Raw genomic sequence first — 18,897 nt, forward strand, 5'->3', positions numbered from 1 at the left:
GATCTTGATTCGCATTAATATATAGGTCAAGATTTCAAGAAGAATCAAATCTCTCTCCCTTTTCTTTCTTTGGTGTTATCCTGGCAAACATGGGATAAGCCTCTCTTTAGTAAATCAAGCATAAGTAATAATTATCATGGAATTGATTTTTTATTTTTATTTTTATTATATATATATATATATAGGGAGGTTCTATGTATATATATATATATATATATTAACTTTTATTCGGACTCTTTTTCACTTCCAACTACAATTGTGAAAAGGAAATCTTAGCTATCTTTCTTTACATCCAGAATTCCCGCACAACATTTTTCCATTATTTGTCTGTGGAAGCAATATCATTTTCAACTATGATCAGCATCTTCTCTGGTTCTTAATATATTATATGTCCATTTCCAACTTAAACTTGAATGAGTTGTTTGAAACTAGAAACCATGACTGCCCACACAACAGCTTTAACTTTTAAGGGAAGTACTGCTTCAACCACGAACAAGTTTATGTACATTTTAATGTTTTACTGTGGGGTTGTTACAATTTTGATATGTTGGTAAATTCTAAAAGATTTGATATTTGTCAAACTAGATTTTTAATTTTAATTAAATTATTAGTTAAGATGATATCTTTAGTATTTTGACAAAAGCACATTGCTAACAAATCGCATATACTTCTGATTTATATACGGTGGATTTCATCAAATAACTATAATTTAGTATCATGGGATATAAAATTAATTTGCAAAATATTGAAAAGGGTTCACAGAGAAAGCCATGCAGTTACATGCATAATTAAGGCCGTAGGGCTTGAATATATTTTTAATGGAATTAAGTATACATTCTTCCCTAATTATAAGGAAAAAAAAATTGGACAGTGCTTCACCAGCAAAGCATATATCCTTTTTGCCTTTATGTAAAAGCCCTTATGCTCGGAATGACAAGTGAGAACGCATTATATGCCGTTATTTTATTCCTTTATGGAGAACCACAAATAATAGATATTATTCTAGGATCCAAGGGAAAAATAAAATAAAACTATATATGATAATGATGATAATGATATTGGATTTGATTGAGGGGAAAAGGTAGGTGGGATAATACCAGCATTTTTTGTTTTAAAAATTATAGCCTATATTGCCGTCTTCTTGGGTAAAACATTTGTGTCATCCAACTTGATTTGGATGTTTCTTGCAAGAAAATAAATAAATAAATAAATATTGATTTTTAATTTATAAATTTATACTTTTTTGGGGGGGATAATTGTAAATTTATACTTAATCATGAGTTATTTGTATGTAAAACATTGATTTTTAATTATTTTTAATTAATAACTTCCTTATTTAGAGCTTATTTACCATTAGTATCATCATTTCTCCTAAATGCAAAAGTAAAAAGAAAAAGAAAATATATGGGGGACAAAATTAAGGACGCCATCGCTATATATCCTTAAGGAAACGTGGGCAATTTAATCTGGACATATGTAGAACTGTTGGGATTGGCACAGCCTAAAGGTCTCCAAAAAGGATGCATAGAATGCAATAGTAGAGAAAAGAGAGACTCAGATTATTATCTGTATTATTACCTCAATATCCAAACTACCCTTTTCCCTACATCCCTACCTGCTCTTCCATTTATCCCATGATGAAACCCTCCATCAAACATCAACGTTGCCCTAAATGGTGTGCCTGCCATGATTTGACCATCACTCACGGGTTGTTGCTAAATATTTTTAAAAAATTATAATAAAAAAAAGATAAAGGAAGTTTCAGTGTTAGTTAGTTGTATGGAAGCTCAAGTCATTAACCGAGTGTTAACTATATATTCTTGGTCCTTATGACAATGATTAGTGATCATAACGATATACTTATGGAGGAAATTCTTTTTCTTTTGAAAGTGATTTTTGGACCCATCGTGGTAAAGATTGCCATCATTTTCCACTTTGTTTAATTAAGTAATAATTAGGGTGTGGCATGCGCCGTCCACACTCAATTTTCAGATTTGTATTTGTTGTGATAAACATGCTTATTGGTTTGAAATTTTGAGTTTCTATTCGACAAACAAAATGTCAAGTGAAACCAATCATCTCCATTTCAATACCTAGTATTAACCACTTGTATCTAAGAAGAGGGAAAAATGTTACACTGCTATTTACCAGCCTTGGATTTGGGTCCAATTTCTAACAAAAACGCTTCGGAGAAATTCCACTTTTGGTCATGAGAGTTAGGCCCACTGGCTAGTATATGTTCCTTTAATTTGCCGAGAAGCCCAATTAAGTGTAGGCCTAGATAGACCTATCTACCCTTGGTTTGCGCAGGTTGTCCATATTATCTTTCGCATGTCTTTCAACTTATGCAACAAATCCTGAAACCAATATATATATATATATAAATGTAATCTTTTTTCTGTCTATTGCTGCATAGTGAACTTTTTGCAATTCAATCTAAAAACTAAAAGAGCAATATTTGATTCAGTTTTTTTCAATTTTACATTTTGTTACGAATTCTAAAGACTAGGAAATCTCATTGAGCTTGGAAAAAGTTCATAAAATATATATCCACTGTCCAAACTTGAAAGAGCTTGAAAGACGACGCTAAAGCTATGCATGCAAGATGTGGCTTACAAGCATTCTTCTTAATGAGCAACTGAGAAATTCAAAATACACGCAAAACCTTTTAATTTCATCTTTTTCAGAGAAATTCTAAATACACGCAAAACCTTTTAATTTCATCTTTTCTATCTCTATATGATACGTGTATAGAGTTTTTTATTGGATGTATTTAGAAACCATTATTTAAAACCATTTAGACCACAGTAATGATAAAGTGCCCAGCATGGCAAAAAGCTTTAACAGGCTCATTTGCAATTCCTTTCCTTTCAGACTAAGAATGAGTGCCAGTATAATTCTTCTGAGCTACGCAGATGAAGGTCTTGGACAAAGCCAATTCTGATTTTTCTTGCTTTCTGTCTCTTCTTTTGCCTGTTAGAGTTGGGCCTAGGCCCACTAGTGTGAATAATTTGGGTTTTTTGGTTGTTGAGTTTTGATATAATATTTTTATTTATTTATTTAAATAAAATAATAATTTTGATATAGTGGGAGAGAGTTTTACGGAGAATAACTCCTTATGAGAATTTGAAGGTTGCACTTACAAAAATGTTTTTTTTCAATTTTATTTTTGGAGAGAAATACAAAAAGAAAAAATAAAAGAAATAGTGGTAAAGTAAAGATACATAGAGTGTTCAAAGAGAAAAGCTTCAGAAGTGTTGAATCTGAAAGCTTTTGCAGCCGTTGTATCTTGGGAGAGACATTCGCTACAAAACTCCTGCACCGGTGGGCGTAAAACGTCTTAAGGACACTGTGGTATCACACAGGTCTCGGTCAACTTTTCTAAAAAGTAGAGCAATTTCAAAGACCTACAGGTTTAAAAATGCTTTATTTATTTGTATTTATTTTGTATTAAATTGTCCACATGTATTTACATATATTCATCTATGATATTTTCCCAACATTGCCTTATATAATCTTTCTCACTGGGCAAAAAGTTCACAAATTTGGTTTCGCGATTGGTTGAGGATGCATCGAAACCCTATTTTACCAAAAGAAATGATATGAGAAATATGAGCATAAATGATCGTGAACCATTATGCTTAGCTTGTAAATTTAGCCAAAATAATAGATCAAAAAAAGGGTGTATCATTTTTCCTTTTGGTGCAAAAACACCAAATGATTGAACATTGTTTTGGTTATTTTTTCTTTTATGTATCCAAAACAAGTAAAGCCCATTTTAAAATCTGCCATGGATAAGTTTTGAGAAAGGGTCATCAAGTGTATTAGTTAAAATTTAATTGAATGATGGTGCAGATGGGGATGGAAGAGAGAATTTATTGATGTTGTAAAAACCAAATGATTGATTGTCATTCAAAAGAAAGACCTTTGAAAATATTTTTGACAATCCTAAAGCTATAAACTAGGGTCATCCAAATCATGATTAAACTATTGTGCATGTCCAATTTGAAGTGATTGAGAAAAGGAGATACCTTCCAAGCAAAGAGTAAAAAGCCCAAAGGCCCCAAAACACAGACAAGATCCAAGGAAAGTGGGACCTTAGAGACAGAGAACAAACATCAAAATAAAAGAGGGGGCAATGTGCCATTTTGCATAATATTCTGTATGACAAAGCCACTCTGGCTAATTGATTACTTACTATAAAAAAACAATCATTAAACTTTAATTGATGCTATGGAATGGTTAGTAATTTGTATAAATAAAGTCCATATAAAGACATTAAATTAATGACCAAACCACAATACATTATGTTACACAATAAAGTCATTAGCAAAATCCACATGCGCTTGACGTGGCTTGCGGGTCCCATTGTCTCACCGTGTAGAGTTTATTAGGTTTTTAAGCTGATCAATTTTTAATTAGGTTACTTATCGACTTTCTATATTATTTTAATTTTTTTTAAAAAAAGAGAGCTACTTGTCTGCTACAATTAGTAAAGCTAATATTATTGATTATCCTTTTCAATTTTCACAACCCAGTTAAAATCCATTAATTATTTGTTATTGTTATTATCATTATTTTTTATATAATTATATTGGAAACGTAGGATTCAAAATTGTTTTGATTCAAATTCATAACTATTAACTGAGAAAATAGTAAACAACAATTAAGAATTTTAAAGCAGTCCTCTGTTAAGTAATTAAGTAGAGTGGTAGTAAATTAATAGAAGAAAAAAGGCAGGGAGAGGGGTTAGAGTAGGTAATAATTTGGTTGCACTTTTAGGGGGTTTGGTTGGGTGTGTTTTGGCGTATGCTTCAGGTTAGATATGTGTCCTCCCTTTTGGGCCTTAAGAATTATAATAACATATATTTTTACAGTTGTATCCTGTCCACGTGCGGGCCTACCCAGTCAAATCCCATATCCTCCGATTTATATCCTCTCTCTTTATCTCCCTCTCAATAAATCGGCAAGCTTCAATTATATTCTACTCCCACTCCTACTATTCCTCTAACTGCAACACCACCAGCACCGCCATCATTCCTTGCCAGCAAACATTGAAAAATAAAAAATAAATAAATTTGAATTAATATAAATAATTATCTGTTACCATGAGAAAAGACAAAACGTGGCATGTTTGACATTCACTTTTTTATCTAGTACATAATCATTTTTAACTTGCGGATTAATTTTATTAAATGGTAGATTAATCAGTGAAAAGCTTGTCAGTTTCTGACAACTATGAATATATATATATATATATATATAACTCAATTGTTAAACATTGACTAGTTATTCTATTGTCGTATTGGTATATAGATATAGTATTTAATTATTTCAAAATTTATTATTTATTTTATCTTATAGTAAACCCTCTAGATATGAGAGATAACGTAAGGACTAAATTATTTTCTTTCATGGGTTGAATTTAGAATTTATCATGGAAACTCGTGATGCGAACATCCACAATATATCTAAGAAAGCTAACGTGTGTATATATCCACATTTGCACATGTGACCGTTCTAAATAATTCCTATCAACGGATATGATTTGCATATACTTATATACATGGAGTATACAATTTGCTTTGACTTCAAGATCAAACACAATTTATAATTTACAAGCACATGAACAACACAACAAACTACTATATCCATAATAATAATAATAATAATAAAAGACACCACAATAATTAATAAACTTCTCCTAAATCCATTTGAGCAAATTTGATTTATTTTTTTCTTTTTCATCTTATAATAGTGGAATATTTAAAGATAATCAATGCGAAAAATGTAGAATATATTGAATGTTGATGATAATTTTATTTATAGAGAAAATTCATCTCTCATCTTGTTTAATTCTGATATATTTGCATATATAAATGTTGTACTATTATAGATTTTAAAATCACTAGTGATAGAAAATCAAACTCACAAAAAAACTCAAAATCTTAAAATACAAAGCATATTCGAAAGACAAAATATTTCTTCACTTAATTTTTTTTTTCTTTGCGAATACATTTATTTCCCTTGTTGTCTTAAAATGTCCACTTAATATGGGGTTTAGTTCTTTGTGCATAAGGTCAAAAACCTAGGATGAGATTTAACATTGGAACATTGGCATTGACAGTAGCTAATTTGGACAAAAGCTACAGGGGCGGCTTTTTGTAGAGATTCTAAACACTGTAGAGGTGTGTTTTTCACTTTTTCTTGTTTTTGCTTTGTCTCGCTCTTTTATTATTGTTTTCCACCCTAAAAGCTGCCTTTTGTGTCTTTAGCGATGATGTTTCTGTTCATCATCATAACAAAGGAGAGAATTAAATAATAATAAGAATGAGAGTAACATTTTTTTTTTTCCCCTTCAATTTAAGAAGCACTAGCATTAAAATGAAGTATTAGTATTTACTATTTAGGATCGGTACTATTAATAGTCTGTACTATTTTTCCTTGTAGAAGCAAACAAAAATGCAATTCAGGCACCCAAAGAAAAAAAAGTCATAACATTGAACGGCTCTGATTGTTGTATTATTTCCAGTTACATTTGTGTTGGAAGTGTGGAATCAGAGCCTTGAGGGTGCGTCGCTGTCGGTTGGATGGGTCAAAATTACAAGGTCAACGAAACCATACCTTGAGAAACGACGGGAGTATCCGAGCTAACGACAAATCATCGGCGAGTACTTGAGAAATTGGCACAATATTTTGTGGGGCCAGCCAACTGTTGATCTCATTGTCATTGCCAGCTCTTCGCAACTTGTGCCATCCTTTTCCCGAAACCAGCCTTCATTAACCAAAACATCTCTACCCCATTTCATTTCCCATTTTACCCCCCTCACTGTTTTCCGGAATCTGCTTCCAATCCCATATCCCACTTTTTTTTTTTTTTTTTTTTTTTTAAATTAAAATTTTCGTGCTGATCAGATTCTCCGTTGTTAAAGCTCTTTAAATGGTATGCCTATGCTATAAGTAGCAATATTCTTCTCATTATATGCAGTCTTATAATACTTTTATACTTGTTTAAAAAAAAAGAAAGTAAAAAACGATTTGGTTTTTCTCGGTAAATGTTTAAAACAGATTGTTGAATACGTGAATTGTAGTTGGAAAACTTTTATGACATGTTTGGTGAGGGTGGCTGGTAATTGTACAACAGATGAAGATAAGAGTTTTTTTAATTTTCAATCTCTTATACAATTTAATTTTCTAGTTGCCACAAAAATTAAATAAAATAAAAATAAAATAAAATGGAGGGGCAGCTTAGTCCAAGAGAAAGGTGATCTCAAATATCTGCTGGTGGGTGGCTGCTTCATTAGCAGTCACTTTCTCACTTTTTTTTTTTTTTTTCACCAGTACAGTGTTGCAAGCAGTTTTAACCAGAGTCAGAGAGAGAGACTCAGAGAGGTCATTAGCAGAGCAAAAACATTTTTCACGAATACACAGAAATGCTCTGCTCAGAGTCCCCTCATTCCTTTCTTCTTTCGTCCTTCAAACCCCCTTAATGCCACTACTTCTTTCCTCTCACTCTTTTCTCTGTCTAAGTCCTTGTGACTGAACTTTCTCTTCTACCCCACCTTTTCTTTACAAGCTTTCTCATTTTCTCTCTCAGTTACTGAGATTGATCCCAATCTCACCAATCAACAATTTCTTATACTTTACTTGTAATACACAAGGGAGAAAATAAAAAAATAAAAAAATAAAAGAAAGAAGACAACTTTACTAGTTTCGCTGAAGTTTCTTCATCAAGTTTGAATTTTTTTTCCTTCACTCTTTTTCTGCTAAAAATTAATCCCAATTTATCGATTCTGGATCTCAGCTTGACTGCTGTTTAGCTCAACTTGCTTCATTTCATTAATTTCGATTTTTTTTATTCTTAGAGAATCAATTTTCTCGAAGCCATGAGTCTCGTAGTAAGTACGGCTATTGGGATGCTAATACTGTGCATTCTGTTTCTGCAAGTCCCTAAACTATTTTCATTCCCAGCAGCAGCCATGAATTGTACGGACACGACCGGTTTGTGCACGTCGTTCTTGGCCTTCAAGCCGCAACCAAACCAGACACTTGCTGTAATCCAGAGCATGTTCGACGTGTTGCCTAACGACGTGACCGTGGAAGGGGATGATGGGCAGGGGTTTGTTTTCATTAAGAAGAACTGTTCGTGTGCGTCGGGGATCAAGAATTACGTGACCAACACCACGTTTACTGTGAAATCCAGTGAAGGGAATGTGTACGACTTGGTTATGGAGGCCTACGATGGGTTGGCTTCTTTGCCCAACACGACGAGACCGGCTAGATACGGCGCCGTTGTGTCGTTGAGTCTGTTCTGTGGGTGTTCGAGTGGGCTGTGGAACTATTTGATGAGCTATGTGATGAGGGATGGGGATAGTATTGAATCGTTGGCGAGCCGGTTTGGTGTGAGTATGGATAGCATTGAGAAAGTGAATGCCATTGACAATCCTGCTAATGTCACTGTGGGTGCTCTCTATTACATACCTCTTGACTCGGGTCAGTCTTTTTCCCTTTTTTCCTTTTTAATTTACAAATATCATGTTCTTAGGCGTTTAAAATTGAAACCTTGTGTTATAATTGAGGCCAAACTTGAAGCACTTGGGACATTCCTTTTTTCATTTTGATTGTGCTTGGGATTATTGTTGCACAAGTTATCATCAATGTTATTATGTTGTGCATTAAATCTATATTGTGAGAGGAAAAGGATCATTTTTATTGTTGATAGAAAGTGCTTGTTAATAGCTGGATAAGTGTAAAATTGTTTTAACTTATTGTCTTACGCATGAATCTCTTTGAAAACTCCTCTTGTCACACTAAATACTCAAATTGAATTGGCCTTCATATTTGTGTAATTTGCAATGAACTATTTTAATCCCCTTGTTCTGCCTCGTACTTATATGTTAATTTAGCTTTCTTTGTGAATGCTAGTTCCTGGTGAGCCTTATCCTTTGAAGACTGATATCCCTCCCTCTCCTGGTCCTGCTCCTGCTCCATCGATTAGTGATTTCTCAGGTATGGTTTTATATATCTCAAAAAGTGTTATAAACGATAGTGCTCGAAATAACTGCTTGCTTGTATTCTTAACGTTTACATAAATTTCAAAACTGTTGCTTTGCTAGGCAGTTGTGTTACGGTCTGGTTTGTGTTGAAGTTAATGTTGCATAATGTATCTTTGGTCAAACGAGAAGTAGTTCGAGTTGAAAGGTCATTTTGTAATTAATGAATTTCATACATGCTCTTCGAGTGATCCTGTGAAGAAAAGATAACAAGAATTATCAGGATTTTGCGGTCATTTTTGACTTTTGACTTACAATAGGGACCGTTCTCACTTGTCAGCCAGATGATTATACCATTGCATTTACGAATAGTATCTTAATAGTGGCATTGACTTACTTTTTGGCAATGAAAGTTCTTTTGTGATTAATTTCCAAATTCTGACACACACACACACACACACACACACACACACATATTTATATATGAAATTCCACATACCAATCTAATTTTCTATTTGGTTCTTCCAGTAAAGATAATGTGTTACATAAGTGCCACTTTCTCATGAATAATTCGAATGCTATCTGATTGCAGCTGATGAAGCGAATCATAAGGCTCATGTGCCATATATATGGATTGTTGGGAGTATGGGGATTGTTCTTGCTCTAATTGTACTAAGTATAGTTGTTTATGTTACCTTGAGATCATCAAACTGCTTTACTGAAGCACAAAGGAGTCATTCGAAAGATTCTGGTGGCAAGATTTCTCATAAGTTCCATATTCTTCGGAAGCCAAGTTTCTGTTGTGGTTCAGGGAGGTATGTCTGCTGCAAGTCTGGAGATTTGAAGCAAAGTAATGGAGAATCTAGCAGCCAGCAGATAACTATTCCTAAAGGTTGACTCTCAAAACTGCCTTAGTTAACCTACTAGTGCATTTTTAGTTCCCGAGATTTTAATATGATGTGCTTTCTAAATATGTCAATTGGATGCTTTTGTGGTGAGGAAATATCTTTAATTGACGTAATAAGAAAAAGGGGGATAAGGAGAAAGGAAAAGATCTGGTAATAGTTTTGCTGATGTCCAAGAACATAGATGCAGCTATAAATTGGCGTAATACATAAACAGCTTTTAGTCTTCAAATGAGATTATTGGGAGGTAATGTGCTTGAATGTTGGAAAATGATGAAGGCTTGTGAAAACTGTTTTTGAAATCAATCACTTAAGTCTCATAAAGAAACATCCTTATGTTTGCATCCTTTGGTTGGTGAATTACAATAACTTATTCTTTCTCATGAAGCATACAGAACTTATGAGATATGATCGTTATTATTTGTAAAATACAGCTTCAAGCTACCTTGAAAACCACCTGCCCCAACCCCCAACCCTGGGGATAATTTCTCCTTGAGCTCAGGATGTTTGATTGGTCTTCTTTTTTGTTGTAGCTCTTGGGACTGATGTATTTGACACGGAAAAGCCTGTGATTTTCACATACGAAGAAATTTTTGCCTCCACTGATGGATTCTCAGATTCAAGCCTTCTGGGGCATGGAACATATGGGTCTGTGTACTATGGTCTCCTTCGTGACCAGGTCTGCAGCTTTCTACGTGGTTCTTAAAAGTTTTATGTTCTAAGTTTATTTGTATATGGAATTGTAGATTACACAATTTTTGGAGTCGGTTTCATTTTTATAGATATTTGGTGTTATGATTTGACTTCTTTTTAGGAGGTTGCTATTAAAAAGATGACTGCTACAAAAACTAAAGAATTTCTGGCAGAGATGAAAGTCCTATGCAAGGTTCACCACACAAATCTGGTATTGCTCAACATAGCCCGAATAATCCCCAATATCTTTAATATCAAAATTTGTTTCTTTCAGTATTTTGGAAACTTGACTCCTCTTCGTTTAATTTTGTCAAGGTAGAATTGATTGGCTATGCAGCTAGTGATGATGAGCTTTTCCTGATATATGAGTTTGCCCAAAAAGGTTCACTTAGAAGTCATTTACACGATCCTCAGAACAAGGGTAAGATTCACATTAATGCTTTGTACATCATTGATCTAGCTGTCAAGACAGACTAGTTTTATGCTTTCTCAAATTGGTGAAGTTTCCCCCCTTTCCCCCCTTCCCCCCGACTATTTGGATGTCAAAATTGATTTCATTTTCAGTAGATGTATCCTTATAAACATCATAAGTATGTTCTGGCCCATTTATGATAACTTCACCAAAATGGATACAATTATCTTGCACCAAATTCTCTTCAATTAAATTCCTTTGACAAGTCTCATGGCATACCTTTTGTAGATTAAACTTTCAATTTTTAGAGGTCATGTGAGTTATGGACTTTGGACAATTTCTTGTATGGTTGCCCATGAATGCATATATAATATCGAACCGTGTGAATGATTAACTTGATTGTAGGTCATACATCACTTTCCTGGATCATGAGGGTCCAGATTGCTCTCGATGCTGCCAGAGGACTTGAATATATCCATGAGCACACCAAAGCTCATTATGTTCATCGAGATATCAAGACAAGCAACATTTTACTTGATGGCACCTTCAGGGCAAAGGTTTTTATATGCACTCATTGATTTGTATGTGTTGTCTATGTCTACATTTTATTTGTCTCACTCTACTTTCTTCTCCATTTAGATTTCAGATTTTGGGTTGGCAAAACTTGTTGGGAAAACAAGTGAGGGAGAGGCTTCAACAACAAAAGTAGTTGGTACATTTGGTTATTTGGCTCCAGAGTGAGTAAATATACTTCGTAGTTGACTACTACTTCTTGAACAATTTCTTCAACTAGTGTCAATCACTTGACTCTTGATTCCTTGCAGATATTTGAGTAATGGCCTTGCTACAACAAAAAGTGATGTTTATGCGTTTGGAGTTGTTCTTCTTGAGATTATATCAGGAAAGGAAGCTATCATTCGTACTGAAGGCATGGCTATGAAAAATCCGGAAAGGCGTTCACTGGTATCCATTGTAAGTCCTGCAGATAATTACATGAAACACTCCTTTTTTTTTGAAACGAAATTCAACTCTAATTTATTTAATTTGATATTTTTCCTACTTGTATAGGAGAAAGTCTTCTAAAAGTTTATGAAAATGAAGTATGGTACAGTTAGTTTAAGCATGGTTATAATTTATCAACTAGCCTTTAATTTTGAATTAAAAGGTTAAGAACAATGTTTTTATAACAATATAAAATCAAAAGAGAAGCTAAAAGAAAAATTTCAGCTATCCCTCTCCAAGTCTATTTCATGCTTGCGTCTTTCAAATGCATAGATTTGTACGTAGTCAGTGTTTCTTGTAGTTTTCCTGCACCTTATTCTCACCCTTCGTTTACAGTGTCATGGCTGTTTCTTTTTTCTATTGCAACTTATTCTTGTACAAGCATATGTTTGATGTTTACTTATTTAGTTTATCCTTCCTAATTTTTGTGATAATTGCAGATGCTAGCAGCTCTAAGGAACTCACCTGACTCCATGAGCATGTCAAGCATGAAAGATTACATTGATCCGAATATGATGGAGTTGTATCCCCATGATTGTCTATTCAAGGTAAATCGTAATCACCTTCTAAAATCCCTATGTGTCATGAATATAGTTTTAAGCTTCATTTATACACAAGTTATCATAAAACAGAAATCTGCTGCTATTAATTTGACTTGTCTGGTTAGAAAAATCTTGTCCTCCTAGTCCTAAGTGGTAAATCTTTTGATGTTATGAAACAAGTGCTACATTGTTTATAAAAATTGTATCACCAGCTATATATTAGTGACAACGTCTCTACTTTTTTGGTGTATTTCATTGCATAGATGGCCATGCTAGCAAAGCAATGTGTAGATGAAGATCCTATCCTACGGCCGGACATGAAACAAGTGGTGATTTCCCTGTCCCACGTACTCCTTTCCTCTGTGGAATGGGAGGCAACTCTTGCAGGGAACAGCCAAGTGTTCAGTGGCCTTGTCCAGGGAAGATGAAGATGGTGATGAAGTAATTTTCCTTTCAATCCATTACTCTAGCGTGTTTCCTTCTTGGCTGTGAGCCATTTAGTAGTAATTTTATCTGGATTATTATGCTTGTATAGCAGCACAGATATAGTGGTACAATATGGTGGAAGTTTTTAGGCAATCCATTCATGCTTTTGTGCTTATTTTTTCTGTTTATTAGTTGTAATATTCATTGATGATTTTATCTCTGGAAAAATTTTGATGTAATGTAAAATGTGATGATGGCACTGGGTAGAGGCTTCTTGCTTGGTAATACAAGGCTATTTGAGTAGGTTGGTTTTACAGCAATTTCTTAATTCCTTCCTGACCTCTATTTACATGGACTTGCCTGCTACAAAATCATAGAAAACCTGACATAATGGCTTTAAGATTCACGTGTTTTGCTTTGGCGAAGTTTACATACCATAAAAGACCCAACATTCCTCCGATAGAGATTATTATATAAAGCTCCAATTCTAATCTGTTTACATAAATGAAACAGAGGAAACAGAGCAAGCGATAATAGTACAGAATATCTCCTCATCCCTTAATGCAGGCATTTCTTCCCTCTCTACAGGAAGAGCCAAGCAAGTAGTCTACTTGCAGAGCGATGCGAGTACTCGGCGAGGTGGAGTGAATGAACGTCTGGAATGAAGAACAGCCAAGTTATCCACCAGAAGAACATCACATTTCTGCCATGGGAAGGTAACAGATTCCTCATCAAATATTCTGGAGCAATCGTGGATAATATCTGCTGGCAATGGCTTACCATCGCCAAAAGTGACGGCCTTCTCAGGAACATTCCTCGAGTCTTCCCACCCTGTATAAGCAGCAACCATGCTGTTGAACCAAATCTTTCGTTTTCTACTCTCATCGTATTTGATTGCCGGGATCGGACCCATTACCGTTTTCACTACGTTATTCTCCATCCATTCTAACCTCACGCCTAACTTAGCAGCCCTGTCAAGAAAGTTGTATAATTTCCACCATAATAACACCATGTTTCCAGAATTGTATAATTAATAATTTGTTAAGTATACAAGACAAACCTTTGCTCAGCCACAGTCCTGTCTTTGGTCAAGAAGGTGGACTGCCATCCACGGCCAATAGGAGATGAAGGGTCATCCTCTTGTCCTAAAAATCGAGTATATATCAAACCGTGCTCTTCTAATCGTTCAACGAATTCAGGGTACCTCTCTTTCATTCTCTCATACACAATGTGGCTAAGGACAATAGGAGTTTCTCCCCCACTTTTTGGCTCTATTTCACAGAAGAAAAACAACTTGGATGGGTACTCAGGAACCTGTTCGGTATTGATAAAAAGAAGAAAAAAAGCGCATTCCTTTAAGTATCATATACTGAAATATTAAGCTACTTTACAAGTTTTCTACACAATTTTCAACCTTTCTTTTGAAACGGACAAATACATGACAAATTGTCTACAAAAAATAGTTGGAAAAAGGGTAATGTTGTTGTTAAGTGTACCTGAGACATTTCGTGGTGGAAAGGAATCTTCTGATCGGGTGGGGACTCATTGGCGGTGTAGACACGACCAACAACGTTGTTCCTAGGGGCGGCACCTCCAACGTAAGGCAGTTCCTCGAACCCAAAAGCCTCCACCACATCGTTGAAGTCGGATGCTGTTTTTATTGGGAAACCCCTCAAGAGCACTGCTCCTGATTTGTGAAGCAGCGACTGGATGAATGGTTTCTGGGTTTGTACGGTTTTGATGAAGTGGGTGAGAGTGAAGGAAACTGAGGGACTTGGACCCACAACCGAAGGAAATTCAATTCCCTTGAACAGCTTTTGCTGTGGGATTTGGATTTCCACCAAACTCTCTGCCATGGTCTCTCTCTCTTTTTTGTGGAAAATCAATTGTTTGCTGTGTTATCTTCTTCTTCTTCTTCTTCTTCTTCGAAGATTTGTAAAGAAGATGATGATGATAATGAACGTTTAGGAGGGGCTTGGAAAATGGAAACGTGGAGAGGTGGACCTCTTTGTAGTTTGTGGGGGCTTCTGGGGCTGAATTTCACACATGGTCTTATTTGGCGTCCAGGTTCAGGGGAATATGCGCTCTCTGTTTTTCCTGAATCTGGTCTTGGCCACAATAATTTATGCCTTTTTATTTATTTATTTTGGATTTTACAAATTACAATAATATAGGTTACTACTTTTGCATTTATATGTATTAAGGAATTGAGAAAAGAAAATTACTATTATTTTTGCTCGAAAATGAAAACATTTTTGAACGCTTCGGTTTTTAATCTGGATTTTTTTTTGTAAAAATATCTTTATGTAAAAAAAAAAAAAATCATTTATTTTCTTGTCCATTAGGAACAATTTAAAATGGCATAAAGCCATGCGATGCCTTTGGACTTGTATAATATGTTTTCCATTTATTGTTTTATGGAAAAATAACTAAATAAAAAAAAGTTTAAAAATAATTGATTGTATATAATCATATCTTAAATAATAAAATAAAAGAATATTTTATTAGATATTGTAGCATGAAAGTTTTTTATATGTGAATAGTAAAATGATGTGTTGTTTGCTTTCTAGTAAGTTAATTGCTAAAATCTAACATATGACGTAAGCTTATTATTATTATTTTCTTAAAATGAAAACACCAATTTTAGTTAATGGGCTAGATCAACCAATGTAGATTTTTTTTTTTTTTTTTTTTTAACACTAATTGGGCTTTTATGTGATTTTAGTCCATTCATGAAAGGCCATTGTAGAACGATTCAGATACAGTGAACTCGGCCGATTCAAGTCGAAGCGGAACTTCTAGAAAATTACACAAATGACCCCGCTTTCAGGAGGAGCTCGTTGAGAAATTCAAATACACTCAACACTCACACACAGGGAGAGGAGGATAGAGAGAGAGAGAGAGAGAGAGAGATGACGAGGAAGAGCGAAGTAAAGGCGAAGTCAGTTCGGAAGCCACTGAGGGACGTATCCAACAACAATGGCGGTGGAACTCGAAAATCCTCGAGATCCGTTGTCGCTGTGACGAAGAAATCCACAGATGAAGACAAGGAATGCAGAAGCGGGGCTCAACAAGATGAGGAAAAAGACGGCGACGCACTCGATCGTCTCCTTCTCGTTCATTCAGACCTCTCCTCCCTCACTCGCCAGGTATGGTTGTTTGGAAATCGCAATCGAAACTGATACTTTGTTTTTGATTGAATTAATTAAATCCGTTTCCCTTTTGATGTTACCATAAGACTGGAATTTCTTGACTTCGTTAGCATTTCTAATTACCAAAGTGTGAGTATTATCGATTACCTATTGAATTGAATTTGGATTTTGGAATCTATAACTTTTGCCTTTTTATGTTACCTTCGCTATTATGATTTCTCTTAGCTTTCTTATTTTCTTTTTACATTTTTAAACAGCGAAAACATTCGTAGGTACCATGTGCCATAATATCGCAGCCTAACTGATTTTAATTTTTTTGATATCGTCTTCTGCATTTTCTGGACTCAGTAATTTTGATTTTAAATCCATGTTTTTCATTAAGAAGTTTGATGTTTCAAACACGTACCTAAGTGCGGTTTAGATTATGGAGAAAATAAGAATTAAGAGGTAAAGTAATAACATTTTACTTATGGGAACTTAAAAAAGAAAAAATGAAATCAGGTCAGGGTAGGAACTGCTACAAACTATTCGACTTGGGTGTGCTATGTTACTTTGCTGTTATTCTGAAGAGTTAAGTTTGCTGCCATTTAATTGGGAATAACCTGTTGCATATATGTTTCATATGGTGTTATTAAAACTGGAGCCTACACCATTTATATTTGCATATGAGCCTATACATTTATATTTGCATATGCATTTTCTGTAGTTTATTTTTAGAAGTTGTCCTCCAGCTTTTGTTGGCTCTAACATGAATTGGTGTGTTGAATGGCAGATTGATGAACTTGTTGCGCAAGCATTTGATATCAAGGCGATGGGCCAACAAGGGAGTAAAGAAGTTGAATCTTTTGCACGTGTCTTATCTGAAATCCTTTCCTCTTTGCAGGTTAACGTTTCAGCCATATCACTTCATAGTGTCCAACTTGCATGCATTCTATTGCAAAACTGATTTGGAAAATCGTGATTTTTGAATGCAGCCATGGGTTCCCAGATTTCAGAAGGTACTCTCCAGTCATTCTATGGAGCCTGAGAACCAGTCAAGAGAGTCTTTAGTAAACCAAGTTGTTTCTACTGTAGATGAAGCCAACAAGAGTCCGGAGCAGACGAATGTGGACTCTTTAATTTCTCCTTCACCACTTGTGTCTTGGCGTGCTAACTGTACTATTGACAGAGGAAGACAATTGTTTCTGCTTACACCTCTTCCTATATCAAAAACAATATCGTCCAAACATCTGGCCCCTTCTAAATCCGTGTTCGAAAGGATTACTTTGAATACTAATGAGAAGTTACCATCCTTTAACAATATATCTGAAGATAGGAACAATGATTTGCTTGAAGGTGTCACAGAAAAACCAACTCCAAGTGTCACAAAAAAACCAACTCCAAGTGCTTCTGATTTTGTGTCTACAGAGACAGGAAGCACTCAAGAGTGTGGTGTTGTCTCTCTGGTGAGTTTTGCAAAAAGAGAAAGATCTGTGGTTGTCAGTACTCCATGTTTGAAGATGTCTCCTCCTAAATCTTGTGTGTTGCTTGAACCTATTTCTGAGTCCTCCCATAGAGACCATGATGGGTTTCGTAAGTCCACTCCATATCCTGTGGGATTTAAGAATTGCTGGGATTCAGAAAGTTCCGAGTCCTCCAGTAGTGATGCTTGCAAGAGTCTGGCTTTGAAGTATCCAGAGCTTTTGGGAATACAACAGGCTCATAAACCAGGATATAGAAAGAAACAAATAGAAGCATCGCCAGATTGGTTTACGTCACCCCCAAAAACTTGTGTTTTACTGGAGCTGCCTGATGAAAAAACTCTGGACAATGCTGCTATGAACTGCCAGTTACCTTTAAGTGGTCATGTTCCTAATAACCAAGTGAATCCATCAGTTCTAAAAGAAATTGAAGGTCAAGGCGGTCAACAAACCAAGACATTTTCTCGAAAAGGTAGGATCTATTCATTTTTAATTTTTCAATATTATTTTTTCATTTGTTTCTAGAGTTTTTGATATTTTAGCATGCTAAACATAATTATTTTCCCTTGGAACCTCTAGGGGGCAGCTTTACACTCATAGAAAGCACTCCCATTTGGAAGGAATCGGAAAGCATAATTCAAAGAGGCAAGCATCCTGGTGAGAATACTTTGAAGAAGGAACTGTGGACGAAATTTGAAGCAGCATCTAGTAATGGAATTCGTTTTAATGATTCTGTTATACAAGAAGCTACGGGGAAAGGATTTCTTGACCGGTTGGATGAGGTTTCCCATGATGGAGAGATCTAATTACATACATGTAATGAATGGTGGATCATGGCATATCTTTAGAAGTATTGAGAAGCTAATCAATTGGCTTTATGATCTCTACTGCATAAATTTCAGAGCCCATCAATTGGTTCTTGTATCCATACCACATTGGTAACACCACCTAAAACACATGTATTTTTTTGTAGTCTGTTTGTCTGTGAAAATCATCTGCTTCGTAAGCCAAAGTGGTCTGTTACCTACTCAGTGATTCTCTCGATACTATGTAGTATCTCTGGCTTTTTGCCTCTGTTTTTTCTAAGATTTGTTCCTTCATTTATCAACCAGCAATGGGGAAGGCCATTGGACACTCACACTTCTGCTTTCAAAATTTTATAGCAGATATTTGAATTTAATTATATATTAATCATACAGCTGGTAATTTTAGGGTGACACTGTTAACACAAGCAAATTAACTTAATAAAAGAATCTTCATGAGCCAATCTTGTTGCTAGAGTGTGCAAGCGTGCCAATTTTAGTATTCAAAG

General features: G+C 35.0%; 3 protein-coding genes across 3 annotated transcripts; 2 read left to right on the top strand and 1 right to left on the bottom strand.

The window, feature by feature from the left end:
* Nucleotides 1-7,371: 7,371 nt before the first annotated feature.
* Nucleotides 7,372-13,287, top strand: LOC107435342 (lysM domain receptor-like kinase 3). The gene is made up of 11 exons (XM_016046933.4): nt 7,372-8,493; nt 8,926-9,009; nt 9,586-9,885; nt 10,432-10,577; nt 10,713-10,802; nt 10,907-11,012; nt 11,409-11,560; nt 11,643-11,740; nt 11,828-11,975; nt 12,446-12,553; nt 12,811-13,287. Exons 1-11 carry the CDS (start codon nt 7,887-7,889, stop codon nt 12,973-12,975), a joined length of 2,004 nt encoding a protein of 667 aa, XP_015902419.3. The 5' UTR covers nt 7,372-7,886; the 3' UTR covers nt 12,976-13,287.
* Nucleotides 13,288-13,347: 60 nt separating this feature from the next.
* LOC107435325 (clavaminate synthase-like protein At3g21360) lies at nt 13,348-15,084 on the bottom strand. The gene is made up of 3 exons (XM_016046906.4): nt 14,470-15,084; nt 14,034-14,287; nt 13,348-13,944 (listed from the first exon to the last, which is right to left on the bottom strand). The coding sequence occupies exons 1-3, from the start codon at nt 14,827-14,829 to the stop codon at nt 13,581-13,583; spliced, it is 978 nt and encodes a 325-aa protein (XP_015902392.1). The 5' UTR covers nt 14,830-15,084; the 3' UTR covers nt 13,348-13,580.
* A 731-nt stretch (nt 15,085-15,815) lies between these two features.
* LOC107435321 (uncharacterized) lies at nt 15,816-18,723 on the top strand. Its single transcript, XM_016046896.4, has 4 exons — nt 15,816-16,122; nt 16,898-17,008; nt 17,100-18,057; nt 18,165-18,723. Exons 1-4 carry the CDS (start codon nt 15,886-15,888, stop codon nt 18,389-18,391), a joined length of 1,533 nt encoding a protein of 510 aa, XP_015902382.3. The 5' UTR covers nt 15,816-15,885; the 3' UTR covers nt 18,392-18,723.
* The last annotated feature ends 174 nt before the right edge of the window (nt 18,724-18,897 follow it).

The sequence above is a fragment of the Ziziphus jujuba genome, chromosome 1, assembly GCF_031755915.1.
Source record: "Ziziphus jujuba cultivar Dongzao chromosome 1, ASM3175591v1".
NCBI lineage: Eukaryota > Viridiplantae > Streptophyta > Magnoliopsida > Rosales > Rhamnaceae > Ziziphus > Ziziphus jujuba.